This window comes from Phycodurus eques, chromosome 17 (assembly GCF_024500275.1).
Source record: "Phycodurus eques isolate BA_2022a chromosome 17, UOR_Pequ_1.1, whole genome shotgun sequence".
NCBI lineage: Eukaryota > Metazoa > Chordata > Actinopteri > Syngnathiformes > Syngnathidae > Phycodurus > Phycodurus eques.
The window spans coordinates 16,590,769-16,608,962 of NC_084541.1; the positions used below are offsets into that span (position 1 = coordinate 16,590,769).

An 18,194-nucleotide genomic window follows, 5' to 3' on the forward strand; every position below is an offset into this window, starting at 1 on the left:
TATATGGAGGTCCCTCCTGGCCAAATAATTGAGTGCCACAAAATCTTGTTTCACTGCTGTATAAATAAAGTTATTATTAATTATAAATATTTTGACATATATTACCGACGGGACATGACGACTGTTGAAAAAAGAAACGTTCTGTTGTCACTCTCCGACAGCTGTCAGCAATAACGACACAGACACAGACGTCTTCCTTAAGCACAGACAATTTCACACACGAGAGATTTACATGCCGACAATTTATCGCAGGTCTCTGAGGTGTAAAGGAATACAAAAAAAAAAAAAAAAAGAATGGCTGTCAGCCTTGGAGGGGCTGAAGCGTGTGTGGGAATTTAAAAAAAAAAAAAAATAAGCCTTTAGACAGAAATAGATATTCGTCTCCTGTGTGTTAAGCGTGTGTACTCCGATTCGGTGAAACAGGCGAGGTAATTCCTCCGCCCCAAATTTAGCTCGGCGGAAAAGTCGCTTGATATGCAAATGGACCAATGAATGTTTCATGGCATCTTGGTGAGGTAGCGAGTGTGTGAGAAGAGAAGCCCAGCACAGCATCAAATATACATCACAATTTTATTTTTTTATCTTACTCTACACGTCGTCTGTGACTTAATGAGGAAGTTGGCATCTTCTCAGAGGCCTAACGAGTGCAACCTCTGCATTGAGGTCGTCGTCAGAGGCGTCTCATTGCGTCGTAAGGACAAGACTAGTAGTCTTGCATGAATAATTCACCGCTTCAACTGATAAATGAAGCAGTTTTGTACCACAAAAGTCATTCCAAAAGGTAACTGTACACAGTCACATTAGGCTTAGCAGCAAAATCGTACGTAGTGCAGAATTTAGTAGCGCAACGTAAGGAAAACAAATGTGTTTAGAGTAACATTTTGTAGAGGAACATAATGTAAAGCAACTATGTAGTGCAACATTTTGTAAAGTAATGTTATTTAGATGAGATACGTTACGTAGCGTAACATTATCTAGGGTGTCGTTATGTAGCATAACATTATGCAGCATAACGGTATGTAGCGTAACATTATGTAGCATAACGTTATGCAGCATAATGTTGTGTAGTGTAACATTATGTAGAGCAACGTAATGTAGAGTAACGTTATTCAACGTAACGTAATGTAGCATAACATGTTGAGGAAACGGTATGTGGAAGAACGTTATGTAGCGTAACGTTATGCAGCGTCATGTTATGTGGATCAATATAACTAACATTATTTAGCTTAACATTATGTGGCATGTCATTTAGGGGTTAGGGTTTCAAATTAGGATTTTAATACAGGGTTGGGGTTTCAAAGTAGGGTTTAAAGCCTGGCTAAGGGTTTCAATTGATGGTTTTAAGTCTGAGTCAGGGTGTAAAAATAGGGTTTAAAATTTGGCTTTCAAGCCAGGTTTTGGGTTTCAACTGTAAAAAAAACCAAGGTAAAAAGAAGTAAAAAAAAAAAAAAAAAAAAAAAGGTGAGGGTTACGTGAAGTAAAATGACAGAACGCTCTCATGACTTATGACGTCAACATATGCATGATGGGACATGTGTGCTTACTCCACATTTATTGACAGAACTACACCACGGTCCGGATGTGTATGTGAGAAGAGGCCTTCATTTGTACAAATGCTCGTAGTAGTGATGGAGACATCCATTTGGGGTAAGGCATTTATTTATTTAAGTGGCTGATGTACCCAGCAATTAAGCGACTGCACTTATAACCAAACTACTCCAAGTACTTTTGAGATACTTTAGCATTCCGTCTGCACTTTCGAAATAAATGACATTTTTATTTTGAAATCAAACTTGTCACTATCGATCGGGTTGGAGCAGGCTAACCGGAATGTTCCTCCCCCTCAGCTACGCCATGGCGAGCATCCCGCCTCATGTTCTGCTCGTTTGGACGAAACGCCATCCATCATACTTAGAAAAACATATTAGCTCATGTTTTTGTGCCCACAAATGAATTATTCAACAGGCTATTGGTTATCTGGACTGGACGCCAGCGAAGACGACGGCTTCTTTTTTGCTCACAATCACTCAAAGCGCTCGCTGTAATCCAATTGTGGTTTTTTCGGAGAATTCCATCTGGCGGCATGAAGCGCAAAGACAACTGTACTTGCCTACCATGATTGTTTGAGACGTACAGCACTGTGGAGGGCCTCCAAGTCTGCAGTGTCATAACAACACAAAGTCTGCGTTAAAGCTTCAACTTGGTTTCGTGTCATTTAAAATAATATGGGTAATATAGTGCAACTAACATATGGTATGGCTTCACATATAAGACTCAAAAGTGTTCAATTACACTAAACATTCAAAAGGAAATCTGTAAAATCACAACTGAATGGGTTAACCAGACTCGCTGACGAGTCCACTTTAATACTCGGCAGTGACTGTTAGGGCTTGCCTGAGAAAACGGTACACCACTACTGAAAAAATATCAATGATGTCGACTCGTCAATGTCAACTCGATTTGCGAAATATTAGCATTGACTTAAAAATAAAGTTGTGCAACCACTAGTGAATTTGGTTATATTTGTCGTTGCTTAATTGAATGTTGCATAAAATACAGTAGCATAGTGTGGCCTAGAGTAAGCCAACGCAACATAGGGAACAATGCGCAGCATAATGCGACGTAACGATGTACCCAACATGACGTATCAGAACGCAACGAGCCTTGATGTAGCGACCGCATCGCGAGGCAACGTTACGTAATGTAACATGACCTACCATAATGTGATGTACCGTAACGCGACGTACCACAACGTGACGTGACACAATACGTAACGTAGCAACACAATGTGACGCAACACGAAACTCTGCGGAACGCAAAGCGACAGAAGGCAACGCGTCATAATGCAACACAACACAACATAACATCGCATGACTTCAAGTAACGTGACCTGAAACCAAAACTCAAATGTTCCGCTGACATATATTAAAAGACCAGAAGCTGTAATAATGAAATGTAATAACAACAGGAAGAGTCGTATTTCAGTTGAGGATTAAGGTGTACAGCAGTGAAAACAAAGAAACAAACACTGTGCAGGAGCTTCCCGTGAGGCCCATTCGCAGTCCTCTCAGTCTCCTGCTGGTCCGTTGGATGTTAAATCAGCGTGCTGTGAAATGTCATTAAAAAAGGCCGTGCTGGGGTTGACGACAAACGGATTTCCAGAGAAGGTCCTATTCTCTCTCCGTGCCGGTCGCTTTCACCCTTTGGGGGATTTAGTTTATCCAGTTGATACTGAATACACACACAACCACGACAAAAAAAAATATAGAGAAGAGCTCGCAGAGTAAATAGTTACCGAGGCGGCAATAAAATAAATTAGGGATCTGCTCAGGGCTTTCGCAGCCTCACTGCAGCACAGCAGATAGCAAAGCAGCTTGAGATGAACCCAAGGAACGAATAACCGCCAGCATGAAGGCCGGATGGATTGTTTACTGAAGAGATTTTTCTTTTTCTTTGGCTTTTTGTGTTGTTGTTTTTTGTGTGTGTGTAATGCCACCACAGAAGGCTTCCAGTGATGACAAAGTGTGTAATGTACGGTAACATAATGGAGCGCAACGCTATGCAGCAGAACATTATGTAGCACGACATTATGTAGTGTAACATAATGTGGCGTAGCATAATGCACAATATAATGTAGTGTAACATAATTCAAAATTATGTAGCGTTACGTTATGTAGCATTACGTTATGTAGCGTAAAGCTATGTAATTTAACATGTAGGATAACGTAGCGTAATGTAATAGTACGTAATGGAGCATAACGTGATGTAGCGTGACCTTATGTAGCAGGATAGTAGTGTCGTGTAGAACAATGGAACGTGGTATAGTCCTATGTAACTGAACGTTATGTCGCGTAATGTAACAATGTAGTGAAACACACTGCAAAGTTACGTAGCATAAAGTTATGTTGTGCAATATAATGTAACATAATGTTGTCTTATATGTTACGCAATGTAATGTAACATAATAGAGCTTAACATTATGTAGCGCAATGTAATGTCTCGTAATGTTATGTAGTGTAACATTATGTAGTGTAGCATAATGTAGTGTAGTTGAATGAAGCATAACCTATATTAATAACCCTGGGTAGTGTCACGTAAGGTTACATAGTATAGTGTAATATAATTTAACATAATACAGCGTTGTGTAGTATAACGTTATGTAGTGTAACATTATGTAGCGGCGTATTATGTAGCGCTATTTAATGTTGCGTAACGGAATGTAACACAACCTAATTTGGCATAATGTAATGTAGCATAACGTAATGTAGCATAACGCAATGCATTGTAACGTTATGAAGCGTTGCGTAGCGTAACGTAGCAATTTGATGTATAGTTGTGGAACTTCATTCATTCAAATGCCTAGATGTTTTGGTATTGCCTCAAATCCCTTTCTTAAGGTCCAGTAAGATTATTCTGATGACATCCCATTCTTCATTCCCATCAGGAATGTTAAAATGTTACTTCCAACGTCTTCTTAATAAAGGTTTTATGATGGCGATAGTTTCAGATCAACTGAATTTGCATTACCTCCAAGGGGGGGAAATGTTGAATGTCAATTATTCAGGAAGTTAAAAAAAAAAAAGGTATGTGATGGTGATGGGCAGACAGACAGCGGCGGTAAACGATTTGGACAATGTCACAAACAATTACTCCCCTCCTGCACTGCGTCCCTGCAGGCAGGTGCTTCTGACCATGGCACGCTTCCACTTTTGCTGCCCGCAGCTCTGATAATCTAATCTCTCCTTTTGATTCATTTTCCTAATACAATTTGCATGAAATAATTATGTAGCTCCCCTATCAACACCACTACTGCCGACGTGTTTACCACTGCGTCGAAGACATTTTCCTCGGGGAAAATCCCAGGACATCGTAGCAACCACTAGCTCGTGGCTAGTTCCATGAGCAGAATTACATTTTGTCACAAAGGTCTTGTAATGTATGTTATAATTTTGATACGATTACTTTTCCCCTCGCGTAACCATAAGTAATGTTTCAAAACGTAGCTTAACATAGCGTCACGCCAAGAGAATGAGCATAACATCAAGTAACTTAGCGAAAAGAATTATTTTGTTTACGTAGTGTAACAGAACTACACATTACACACCGTAGCATAGTATAACTTAAAAAGTCAAAGCCGTCTAATATACGTTTGAAATCGAAGCCGTGAGAAATTTAAAGTTATGCAGTGTAGTGTTACTTAGGGTAATGTAATGTTACCTCACGCAGTGTAATGATGCAAAGAAGCATAATATGATAGAGCGGAATGTAGTGTAAGTGAATGTAGCACAACATAAGTAACACAACTAACTAAACATTATGTACTGTAAGATAACATCACATAAACTCTGTTTGGTGTTCCGCTGCCATATGTATAAACTTGAAGCTGTCAAAAAAAGATGTGTTGTATAACATGATGGAGCGTAACATAGTGTAACATAATTAAACATTACATAGCCAAAACATAACCAAAAAATAATAATAATAAAAAATTAACATAACATTACATCAAAAATGTTCCACTAACATAACATTACATCAAAAAAAATAGACACTGTCAAAAATGTTATGTAGTGTCATGTTACGTAGCGTAGCAATATGTAGCGTAACAACATGTAGCGAGCGTCACTCCATCTAGTTACTATGTGATGAATCTCTTGACAGGCGGGTGTTGACCGTGTCACGTCAAGCCTCGACGGGTAGCGGACACTCACCCGCCGTCATCCGTCGATGAGCTAGCTTGTGTGTGTGTGCGCGCGCGTCATCTCATGATGAGCTAGTGTATGTGTGCGCGTGTGTGACAGACGAGACCTGAGAGATAATTGCCCTCCTCGGATGCCCTCCGAGCGACAAAGACAAAGAGACGGGAATCAATGGACACAGATTACAGAATTAGACATGAAGGCAGCGGGAAGGAATGGCGGTACGTTTCATTCGCCGCTATTAGGAGGAGGGGGGGGGGGGGGAAAACGTCAACTATTCTTCGGGTCAGGGCCACCGGAGACCCGCTCAGACAGGCCTTTTGGGTCCTTTTTTTTTTTTTTAATTCAAACGCGGCGCTCGCAGGTCTCACGGCAGGTGTCAAAGGTGAGGCGCGAGGGGGGCTTACGGGGATTCCGGGTGCTAATGTCGGGAAACGAGGGAGGAGAGACGACAGCCGAGGTCGGGAGAGCGGATGACTGACAGCCCAGGTGTCCTCTGAGACTGAATATGCTAAAGGCTAAAACGTGGCACTTTTCGCTGCAGTGGCAAGCATTATTGAGCATTTTTGACCCTCTATGGACACCGTATTCCTCAATATCAGCAAGACTCGTCATATGTAATAAGCGCCATTCATTTGGTTGTCAAGTTGCTTGTTACGACTTTGACATTTAGATATTTTTTTCCCCAGTTCTGACAAGGATAGTGGTAGTAGTAGTTATGGTCAGAAACTCAGCAAACAACATTTGAGAGCTGTGGGTTTAGGGTTCGGTTTATTTTTTTGAAACTTCTGACCATGACCGAGTCATTTTTTTTCCCTTTCATTGGAATTTGGCACGCTCACAAATTTCGTGCCTCGGGAAACCGCCGCTCCGTCCACAACTCTGAAATGTTCTTGCTTTTGTTGTGTGTATTTATTATTATTATTTTTTTGTTCACCTTCTGACCATGCCTAATGCATTACCTTGGGCACGCCGCCAAATTTGGTCCCCTGGCTGACCACTCCTACTACTAGTGTTTTGTTTTGTTTTTTTAATTCTTTTGAAACTTTCCACCCCTCGAAATTTGGAGCTTTGGCTAACCGCTGCATGCACCCATGCCCTCATGTTCGGACTGCTATTACTGAACTGTATTTTTTATCTTCTTTGGAAACTTTGCCCACTCCAAAATTCGGCACCCAGGTTGACCGCCCCCACGTCCAGAGCCACCACCCTGACCCTGGAACCCTGACCTCTAAGCCTTTGACCTAATACGTCACTCTAATTTATAACCTGGGGTGCAAGAGTTCTGACTTTGAGTTCTTACTTTGAAATGTCGTGTGCCCCCAAAATTTGTCAACCAGATTGATAGCTCCCCCCGCTGCACCATCAGGCCACCCATCCCGGCCAACTCCACTTCCCAAAGGGAGTCGCACAGATGGACGATATCCACCTGGAGGCAGAGTATTGTGTCATCACTTTTCATGGTCAAGCCGGCCCAATCAACGCAGCGCTAGCGTTACATCTTCCCCGAGCGATAGGCCGGGTCTCGGCTCGGGAGGACGACCTTGCGTCGGCAAAGGAGGAAAATGGATCGGACCGGAAAAAGAAAGTGGACAGAAGGCAATTCCTGACTCCTCCAACCTCCAGATGTTGGTTCCCGGAGGTTACGGCTGCAGATTTATGAGCCCCGTCGCTGGCCTCGGCACATATTTCACACGAATGAATGCGTTAACGAGGAGTGGCGTTTTTACGATCCCCTTCTTCACTCCGCGGTTTATCTAGCAAGATGGCGATGGAGAAGAGAGGGGGATGTCGATATTTAAAGGTGAGGAGAAAAGGGTGGTGCGTTTGAGAAAATTGGGATGTCCGACGCATCCTATTTGGAGCTCATAAGTGGAAGGTAAACACTCACAAAAAACACGCCAGACTACCACAAATTGTTTTTGGTAGCCTTGACCCATTTTTACATTTTTACAAACAAACACAAAAATGATGGAAGCATCTATTGCAAAACCGTTCGAGTCATTGGCCACTCTAAAACAAAGTGGTGCCTAATTGCATCTGACCATTGCCGAAAACATTCTACAGTCATTGGCCACCCTAAAAAAAGTAGTGATTAATTAGATATGACCAATGCAGGAAATATTCTTGCCTTTTAGCCACTCTAAGAAAGTAATGATTAATTGTATATGACCCTTGCTGGAAATATTATACAGTCAAGGCCACTCTAAAAAGTGCTTGAATTTAACAGGCCAATGCAAAAAAAATTATAATTCCAGTCATTGGCCACTCATAAATAGTAGTGATAAATTGTATATGACCAATGCAGAAAACATTCTAGTAATTGGCCGCTCTGAAAATGTAAGGATAAATTGTATGTGACCTATTGTTGGAAACATTCTACGGTCATTGGCCACTCTAAAAAGTGTTAAATTTAATCTAGCCAATGCGGAAATTATTTCCAGTCATTGGCCACTCTAAAAAAGTAATGATTAATTAATCATTACTTTATGTGACCCTTGCTGAAAATATTATAGTCAAAGTCCACTCTGAAAAGGCCAGTACAGAATGTTCAAGTCATTGGCCACTCAGAAATAGCAGTGAGTAATTGTATATGACCAATGTGGAAAACTTACTCCAAAAAAGTAATGATAAATTGTGTGTGACCTCTTCAGTCACTGGCTACTCTTAAGAGTGTTTACCTATATCTGGCCACTGTAAAAAAAAAAAAAAAAAAAAACATTCTAGTCACTGGCCACTCTAAAAAGTGTTAGAATTTTACTGGCCAGTGCAAAAAAACAACAACTGGCTATTCTAATATAGTTGTGATTAATTGTATCTGATCAATACGAAAAAGCGCTTCAAGTCACATTCTTTTGCAGTTTTCCTCATCAAATTTTAGACGTCCAGTTTTCTTGAAGGCAACAATGAGGCCCTTTGGGTTCTTCATGTGCGACTTACAGGGATTGTCATTCGTGGTCCAGGTGAATACAGAAGGATGAACCAGTCAAAGCTCGCTGTGGACTTCCTTACGGGCCACTGGACATTCATTACTCTCCATTGTCCAAAACAGACAAGAAAAGCCTTGGAAGAGTGTTTCCATCCAATTAAACGTTGTGAAAAATGATGATGGCGGGTGTTAGACTTTAGAAGGCGTGCCGCGTAGAACAGTCATGTTGGCTCATTGATCACCAATGACAAACTGGTATCCCAGAGTGGCCGGATCAATCGCTCATTTAGCCTTCCAAGCGGACACATTGACTGATGAAGACCACTCGCTCACCTGCAGAGAATAAAGACACCGTTCACGTGATGAACGATTTCAACCTTCAACGCACCAAAACCCGCCGGCCCTTTACATCACATGTGATGCTTTTGTGATCGTTCTATTTTCACGCTTGCGCCGCTACTAGAGTCAATATTGCAATTCCTCTTTATATCCGCCATGTTACGCATTGGACGTCTTTTTATAGCCGTCATTTATTGCACGGGAGGCCTCGTGTTCTGTACTTTATGGTCTGAATACATGATCACGGCTGTCTAACTAACGCAGAATAATTCCCATAAACACTAGGCCATATTCCACAACAATAAACCTGATTTGATTCTTGATTTGTGTCGCAGTGCTCTCATTTGACCACTAGATGGTAATAAAATGCATCCTTGGGCCTTTGGGAGCGTTGTGTGTATCGCTCACGATAGTTACTCCCAGGAAAGTATTAAGCAGAAGTAAATAAATACATGTTTATTTGAATGGAGAGGAATTAAATCTTTTATTTTATTGCTTCACTGTTTTAGACTTGATGACGAAATTAAATTACATTTCGTATCTGGCCAGTGCAGAAAATGTTCTCGTCTTTGGCCTCTCTAAAAAAAAGTAGTCACATATTGTATGTGAAAACATTCTACAGACATCGGCCACTCTTAAAAAATGTCTACATACATCGGACTGTTGCAGAAATCATACAGTCATTGATCGCTCAAAAAACAACAACAACAACAAAGTGATTAATTGTATCTGACCGATTGATGAAAACAGTCTGCAATTATTGGCCACTCTAAAGTGTTAATATGTATCAGACAAATTTCTGAAAACATTCTCGTCACTGACCACTCTAAAGCGTCTTTACATTTATCTGGCCAATGCGGAAAATGTTCTAGTTATTGGCCACTCTCAAACAGTAGTGCTTAATTGTCAATTGGTGAAAACATTTTACAGTCATTGACCACTGTAAAAGGTGTTTCAATTCATCTGACCAATGCGGGAAATGTTCTAGTCATTGGTCACTCTAAAAAAGTAATGATTAATTTTATATGGCCAATTGATGAAAACATTCTACAGTTATTGGCGACTCTAAAAAGTGTTTAAATCTATCTGACCTATGTGGAAAATATTCTAGTCATTGGCCACTCCAAAAAAGTAGTTGATGAAAACATTTTCCAGTCATTGGCCACTCTAAAAATTGCTTACATTTATCTGACCAATCCCCAAAAAATCTAGTCGTTGGCCTTGCCATAAATGTCGTGAGTAATTGTATCTGGCCAACTGATGAAAACATCCTAGTCATTGGCCAATCTAAAAAGGGTTTAAATTTATCTGACCAATGCGGAAAATATTGTACTCATTGGCCACTCTAAAAATGTTGTGATTAATTGCATCTGACCAAATGATGAAAACATTCTACAGTCATTGGCCAGGCTAAAAAGTGTTTACATTTATCTGACAATGCAGAAAATGTAGTCATTGGCCATTCTAAAAATGTATTTCTGAATTGTACATGATCATTGCTGAAAATACATTTCCCTCATTTTTCTTCTCTGTGTGTTTTTTTTTTTTTTTTTTACTATTTATCATCCACAAATGACTAACAGGCTATTTTATTGCAAGCGACTTTCTTACTTTCATCATTTAACCTCCAGAAAATATCATTTGGCATTCCGCCGCGCTCCTTTTGACTGTTAGCGGCACCGTTCGCCGTTGGTGTATTTCGAGGGCCACGCTGCTCTCATACAGACAGTGTAATAATAATAATATTTTTTTTTAAAGCGATGTGGTATGAAAAGCATATTCAAAACATTCTACAGAAATATGATTGAATCCAGGGGCAGGAAGTCCGGGGTAGTTAAGTCACGGATTTAACCACATCTTAATTTCCTACTTGCCTAAATATTTATCCACTTAGTGTGTTTTGATATTTATATTTTGATATTGATACTGTTATTTCCTTGCTCTCTCACTTAAACGTCAGGCCAAGATTTTAGGGCCTTCAAATGAACCCTTATTCAACCCTTAAAGGAATACCAAAGAAGAAGAGCAAATTATTCCAGAACTTTAAAAAAAAAAAAAAAAAAAAAAAAAAGACTTTCTGGTGACTTTTAGGATTCATATGTTGGAGCACTTTGCGTTTTTAATATTGGGGTGTAAACTGGGTCAAGTGGCACACACGCACACAAAAACACACCATCGCCACCTAGTGTTGTGATGGTTTAATGGCATGACATTAGAAGTCATTTCAAATTTTCATTTGACGGTGTCATGGAATCGTGGGTTAATTTTATTTATTTATTTTTTTCTAACGATGCGCTAATGGGTGAGTTTTAGGGTGTTTGAGTTCAGGACCGGTTTGATGACAATGACAATTAACAATGTGACTTAAATGTTTCCTGTAAAAAAAACATATATATATATATATATATATATATATCCTCTAAAGGCCCCTTTTTACACTGCTTGTCTTGCAAAGCCATTGCGATGTAAACGATTTTGACATTATGATCTTTTATGAGGCATTTCCACAATAACATAAACCACATAGACAATTCTGCTAATGTTTGCTCTATCATCTACTGTCAATCCGTCCTCAAAGCATTTCTTTATGACAGTCTCATCACATCTTGAAGCTCCATTATAGCCTTTATTCGCCTCATTAAGACAATAATCCAATTAGCTTTTCTGCTATGCTACTTTTTTTTTTAATGCTGTCCTCTTCCTGAACTTTCTACATCATCTGAGCACGAGTTTGCATACAAATACAATGACAGACAAATGATAAGCAAAAGAGCATCATTAAGTGTTCTATTTAAATTGGCTGCTTTGCATGCAGTGTACAAGCAAAACTGAGCAGAAAATCCTTCACATTTAAACCTATTTGACTTTACTATCGTCACGCGCCTTGTTTTAATTTTTTTTTTTTGGCAAATGCTTCAAATTCAAAAGTGGCTAAAAAGAAAAATTTTTAAAAATACACAGCCCTGGTTGGCCCTTTTTTCATTTAGTACTCTACCGCCCCCTGTATGGTCAAGGATGGAATCACGCCACGGCAGCAACAGAAAGCATGCGTCTTGCGATGCATTTCACACAATGAATATCTTTAAATAAAAAAAGGTCAATAAATGCACGCAATTCTTTAAGAATTAAGTGAGCTGGTCAGAACAATGAATGTAGTTCAATCAGCGTGACTAGCGTAGCTGAGTTAACCTCGCGTTAACAGGTTGTTTAATTTAATTCTTCATGACCAGTTCGGGCATATTAAGCGATCAACAGAGCGTTTGTGTGGTTCTAATCGGTCGCAAAAATGCTTTAAATTCGTCCAACGTGTAGTTAAATGTCCCTCGAGCTGACAACAACGACACTTTTACTGGCCGACGTGTGGAAAACATCGGCGTAATGCGTGGGGAGGTGCAAGGCCAAGACCGGCGTTGCTCACAGCCAATCGCATGGCGATATTCCCTCGCTATGCCCGCCCTCCTCCCAAAATGGACGAATGGTGGCGAAGGAGGGAAACTTCCGTTCCCGACACGCCAGCACGTCCATTGTACAACGCGATCATTACGATTTCAACGCCACGTTTGTTTCCAAGCGCTCAAAAAGTTGTTTCGCCCGTCGAGTTTGACCTTTAGCCACCTCGGCGTCGTTGGAGATTGCTGTCATACGCGACTCGCGGCCCGTTTCTCGGGAATCTCCAGTCCACCTTGCGCTTGTGCTAACTAGCCGGAGCTAGCCGCACGTTAGCCGGCCGCGGTTGGCTTGGTCGAGACGGGAGCATGTTTCCAACTTGCGTCGGAGGAATTCGACTTTAACACGCACATATTTGGGGAAAGTAGCCCGAATAGCAAATTACCAAACCGGACGCGCACTTTCGAAAGGTGATTTGGTGGGCTGTTATTATTTTGTATTTTTATTAATTTGTTTTGTCCGTCTAAATAATAAAAGCGGTTCCCTCCAGGATGAATGGCTTCAGCACCGAGGAGGACAGCCACGACGGGCCGCCCGCGCCGCCCCTCTACGGCCAGAGCTGCTGCCTGATCGAGGACGGCGAGCGCTGCGGCCGCTCCGCCGGCAACGCCTCCTTCAGCAAGCGCATCCAGAAGAGCATTTCGCAAAAGAAGCTCAAGCTGGACATCGACAAAAGCGTGAGTGACGTTTGCGAAAAGAGACGAGAAAGAAAAGAAATCAGCCACAATGGGTGCTTTTAAGACCGCTTTGCCCTGCTGGGTTCTCTTCTTCCGTACAAGAGCGCAGCTGGATGTTAGCCGGTTGATTGACAGCTAACGTTAAAATAACTCGGAAAGTCCCAACTAGATTACTACATAACTTTTTTTAGTTATTTATTTAGCCGCCATGTTTGGTTACTTTTGGTCAAGTGAGTTTAATGAAATGTTGTTTATTCAGGATAATTAATTTATTTTATTTTTTTAAAGAAAGCCGAGCCAATGTTAGCCGCGTTAGCTAGCCAAGCTAACAGCCGAGGCAACTTTAGTGCCACTTTCCAACGAGGACATATTGTGTGAAAACTAAAAAGTGACATTCCTAAACCCTTGTAAAACCTTTTGATTCGTTGCCAGTCTGTTGAGCTTGAAGTGTATTCGGCATGTCCTGATGTTCATTCATCACATGTCCCAACTCCCAAGAATGTAAAGTGCTTTTTGAGGATTATTCATGGAAAAAAAATACAATTACACTACGGATGCACCGGCACTTGTAGTGGATCCTGTATGTCTTTACAATACTATGTACTTGTAAAAATGCTGTGATACTGCACACAGATATGAAGGACATCCTTAGTGGTGGTAAGCTACTTGTGTAGCCACAGCTGCGGCAGTCTAACCGAAGCGTGGCTGCCATTCTGCACCTACAGCCCCGCCGACCACCACCAAACATCCAACCGCATTCATTTCAAGGCAATATGTGTTTTAAGTGTCTTGCACAAGGATGCAATGCATGTTGTGTTGAAAATTTTAGGACCCCTTTTACAAAAAACATTTGTTTTAAAGTATAACCGGGTTGCTTTTTCAGACAAAGGAGTTTGGAGCCTAGAAACGCAAACGGGTGTAGGGACTGTTTACAGTACACAGGTTGTTTTGTTTTTTTCCTACATCAAACGGCCCAAGAATGATTTGCAAACAGTAACGTATGACTCAAATACATTAAGTAACAGGCACCGGATGACGTTGCCTTTTTGAGCTTCGGATAAGGCGAAAATGCACTTGAGGCCAACTGCGTTTCTACGTGGACGGAGATGGGCGTCGGAAAGCTGTATTGAAACATTCAGGGTCCCGTGCAAGACTTGAGAACTACCCGCTCGATGCTTTCCTGACCCGCCAACTTGGAAGAACGCGTGCTGCGTCACATGCTGGAAGCCATGTCGGAGGAATGCCGTGCACGCTTACACCATCAAGGTCACGGGAGGACAGAGTGAAAGGAACTTTCCAGTGGGCACTCGGCGCGAGTGACCTGATGGCAAGTTCGCATGCTTCTATAGTGTGGATTTCCCACTCGCAGGGCTTGTACGCTAAATCCGCAACAGACACATGCGCGTGTGGATGATTTTTTTTTATTTATTATTATTTTATTTTTTTATAATAAAAGTGCTGATCCACTCCAGATAGCCACTGAGCTAAATGTGCAGATTAGTCAGCAGAGAAAATTTCTGTTACACAGCTGCTCGGAAATGTTACGCCACAGTGCACTACACTCTAACAGATTATTCCCCCCCCTTTTTTTTTCCCTCTTCTATTTTCATAGGTGCGCCACTTGTACATCTGTGACTTCCACAAGAATTTCATCCAGAGCGTGCGCAACAAGAGGAAGAGGAAGACGAGCGACGACGGCGGCGAGTCCCCGGATCACGACGTGGAGGTGCCAGAGGTAAAGTTTTCTCTTGAGCTGCTTTTCTTCACGAAGTGCTACGGTTTGGAGTGGTAAAACCTGATGTATGTTGCCGCATTAGTCAGAAGGGGTTGTGTTCTGCACTCAAAAACAAAAAGACGGCTCAACACTAAATTGGCCAGGTGGATGGTTTTGTCTGTATCACTACGTCCAGTCCGGTGTGTATTCAGTTTGTTTCGGCAAAAGTGTACACGGGGCGGTCATACCTACATCGGCAACATAAATCTTGTCGCTAATGACCAAAGTGAAGGTGAGTCGTGTGATATTCGGGACAACTGACTGCATCTGTCTCCTGCCTTTCCAGGTGGATCTGTTCCAGCTGCAGGTGAACACGTTGCGGCGCTACAAGCGACACTACAAGCTGCAGACCAGGCCCGGCCTCAACAAGGCCCAGCTGGCCGAGGTGACCGCACACTTCACGGCCGCAAAGTCACCAGAACGCAATAAATCCACCACAAATATCTGTACATGATGTATACTTGAAACAAACTACTGAAATTTCTCATGTATAATACACATTCATCCCCCTGCTCCCTTCCAAATTTTTTTTGCCAAAAGTCATATTATACCTACGTGGAAGTAAAACGAAAGCATTTACTAGTACTTGTGCCTACTGTTATGTGAAATTGCCTTTTCAGCACAGACTTGTAACCTGAGCCAAGTTGCCCTCATTATAGGCGTTCCCCCACTGTCAACTGTAGTCCTTGTTTACTTTCACATACGCGGTGTTGCGGCTCCCCCTCGGTCAGAATTGTTCACTGAGAGATTGTTAGACTAATTTGCAGCATCGACAGGCGGACTTTTTGCAGCTGTTTGTGAAAACCTCCTGTATTCGGGCCTAGTTGGGGGGGGGTCGTCGTCTGATGCGAACGGCGGATGAATGGCACTGGCAAGTTGAACGTTTCCACAGACTGACCGACTCGGGGGGGCGCACCTCGTGACTTGGGTTTAACGAGCCCCGCACGTCATTAATAAACCGGCGGTCGACAGCTGACAACCGCCCACAGCTGTGCCAGCGTCCCCTGTAAAGCTTAGCCATGCTGAGTGTTTGTTTACCTTATATATATATATATATATATATTTCTTTAAGTTTGGCTTTGTCCACTACGCTCGTGCTGGTTCCTCGCGTGCTGTTGAGCAAGTGTCAGAAACACCTCTCAGTCAGCACCTTAAAATTCCAGCCTATAAAAGGCCAATAAGTTAAATAAACATCCATTCAAGTGATTTATTCAGAACAGAAGGAAATAATTGTGTCCGTATCCCAATGACAATAAAGGTTATAGTCACTGGTAAGCAGAGATTGGCCCCTTTCACACTGCCGGTAAATGGCATGTCATGGGGGGGGACAAGGGAGTTTTTCGTGGCAAGTTTATTCATGTAGCCCTTAATCACAAAAAAATTCTCAAAGGGCTTCACAGGCCCACAGTTCACAAAAATGAACGACATCCCCTGGTCGAGGGACCCCCCCCCCCCCCCCCCAATTTGGGCAAAACTCAAGAGGGGTAGAAATGAGAGGGGGAGAGGAGAAGCGGTAGTAAAACAGGCCAAAATCCTGACGTCAAAGGGTGTGGCAAGCTGAGAGACTTGTTGCATATGCGGTGCAGTTTAACAGCCGGCATAATCTACGCTCTCTTTTGCTGACGCCCACGTCACTCACCAGTACAGTTCCCGCATTTTCAAGCCATCCACACTTAGTCACAGATACTACTGTAGAATATGAGGATGGTGATCTCGAGTGGCCAGAAACATTATCTGCACCTCGCTTGTACATGTTAATGTTTACAAATGTAAGATTGATTTTTATCCCGTTAATCGAATGGATGATCAGTAAAATACTCGATTCTAATAATATTTGCTAGCTGCAGCCCAAGTTGTTTTTAATGCTTCACACCAGACGTCATCTCTCTGATTGCGGGATGCTGTGCCTCTGTTCTGTGTTAAATACCGCCACTTTTACCGGATTTCTGTGTGGGCTGGGGCAACTGAATGTCAACTAACAACAATCGCCGGAGCGTGCCCAAGACTGTTAAAACCTTGTCCTGTGTCCTGTGCGTCCGCAGACGGTGAGTCGTCACTTCAGGAACATTCCGGTGAACGAGAAGGAAACGCTGACCTACTTTATTTACATGGTGAAGAGCAGCAAGAGCCGCTTGGACCAGAAGGGCGACGGCGGTGGCAAACCGCTGGACTAAAAAAAAAAAAAAAAAATCCCCCCCAAAAAAACGCGACCAACAAACATGACAAGACAGCGTCAAACAACCAAAAACTGGATCCTCCCACAACCGCCATTTGGTCTCCTTGGATGAAATTTTTTGACACTGTTGCTACCATCCGTGTATCATCCTTTCCTTGTCCCAAGCATTTGCGACTTGAGCGCCAGGACTCACTTGGACTTTGCCTACCGTCCTTCGACTGTTTCCATGTCTTCTGGGACAAATGTGGGAAAACCTGACAGAAAAAGACTCACTCTCCAGCCGACAGAATGACTCCTTTAAACCCGTCGGGAAAGCCACCGTGACGTACTTTTAAAAATGTCCTCGATTTAGACCTTAAGGAACCCGGACAGGACTGTTGACATTTTGCATGTGGTCTTTTCCCCACCAAGATGCACACCGTATATTGAGATTGTTAGTGCTAATTGTTAGCACTGACACGCTGAAAGCCCTTGGCCCAGTGTTTAAATAAATCCCTGTACAGAAATGTTTATTGCTAATTGTTAGCAATGACATGCTAAAAGCTCTTAGCCCAGCGTTTAACTCTCTTGCAATGTTGCGGGTCAAATTGACCCATTGTAGTTGCACATTTTGGGGATCTACCTACCCACCCACCCACCTCCCGCCATTTCGGCCACTTTTTGAGTAATGTTTCAAATTGACCCAAATTGAATGTGACAGGAGAGTTCAAACAAAACAGTGTACAAAGGTTGTTGGCACTTAAACGCTGAAAGCTCTTGGTCTAGTGTTTAACCCTCCTGTTATGTTGTGGGTCAAATTGACCCATGGTAAAATGTCTTTGAAAAATAGTAAGTGTAGTGTCTTAACTACATTTTTTTTTTTTCTTCCTCTGTTTCTGACACTAACTGGGTCAAATTGACCCAGGAAAACTACTTCTGTTCCAGAGAAACCAATGTTACAAGAGGGTTAAATAAAGCCCTGTTTGGGGGTGTCAAACTCATTTTTGGCACGGGCCACATCGTAGTTATGGTTTCCCACCGAAGACCGTTGGTTATGACCGAAACCATATCCTGTAAATCTATATTCACCTCATGTTACAAATATTTAACAAATTGAAATTAACTAGTTTTGAAATCAGAAGCTAATAAAAACTATTCAGTTGTTATTTTAAAA

At 42.0% G+C, this 18,194-nt stretch overlaps 1 protein-coding gene across 2 annotated transcripts; it reads left to right on the forward strand.

The window, feature by feature from the left end:
• Positions 1 to 12,476: 12,476 nt before the first annotated feature.
• sap30l (sap30-like) lies at positions 12,477 to 18,194 on the forward strand. Of its 2 annotated transcripts, XM_061703154.1 has the most exons (5): positions 12,477 to 12,824; positions 12,905 to 13,091; positions 14,704 to 14,826; positions 15,152 to 15,250; positions 16,908 to 18,194. In XM_061703154.1, the coding sequence occupies exons 2-5, from the start codon at positions 12,906 to 12,908 to the stop codon at positions 17,037 to 17,039; spliced, it is 540 nt and encodes a 179-aa protein (XP_061559138.1). In that variant the 5' UTR covers positions 12,477 to 12,824; position 12,905; the 3' UTR covers positions 17,040 to 18,194. The 2 variants fall into 2 exon arrangements, with proteins under 2 accessions (XP_061559138.1, XP_061559139.1); XM_061703155.1 differs by lacking the exon at positions 12,477 to 12,824 and having other exon boundaries at positions 13,001 to 14,418.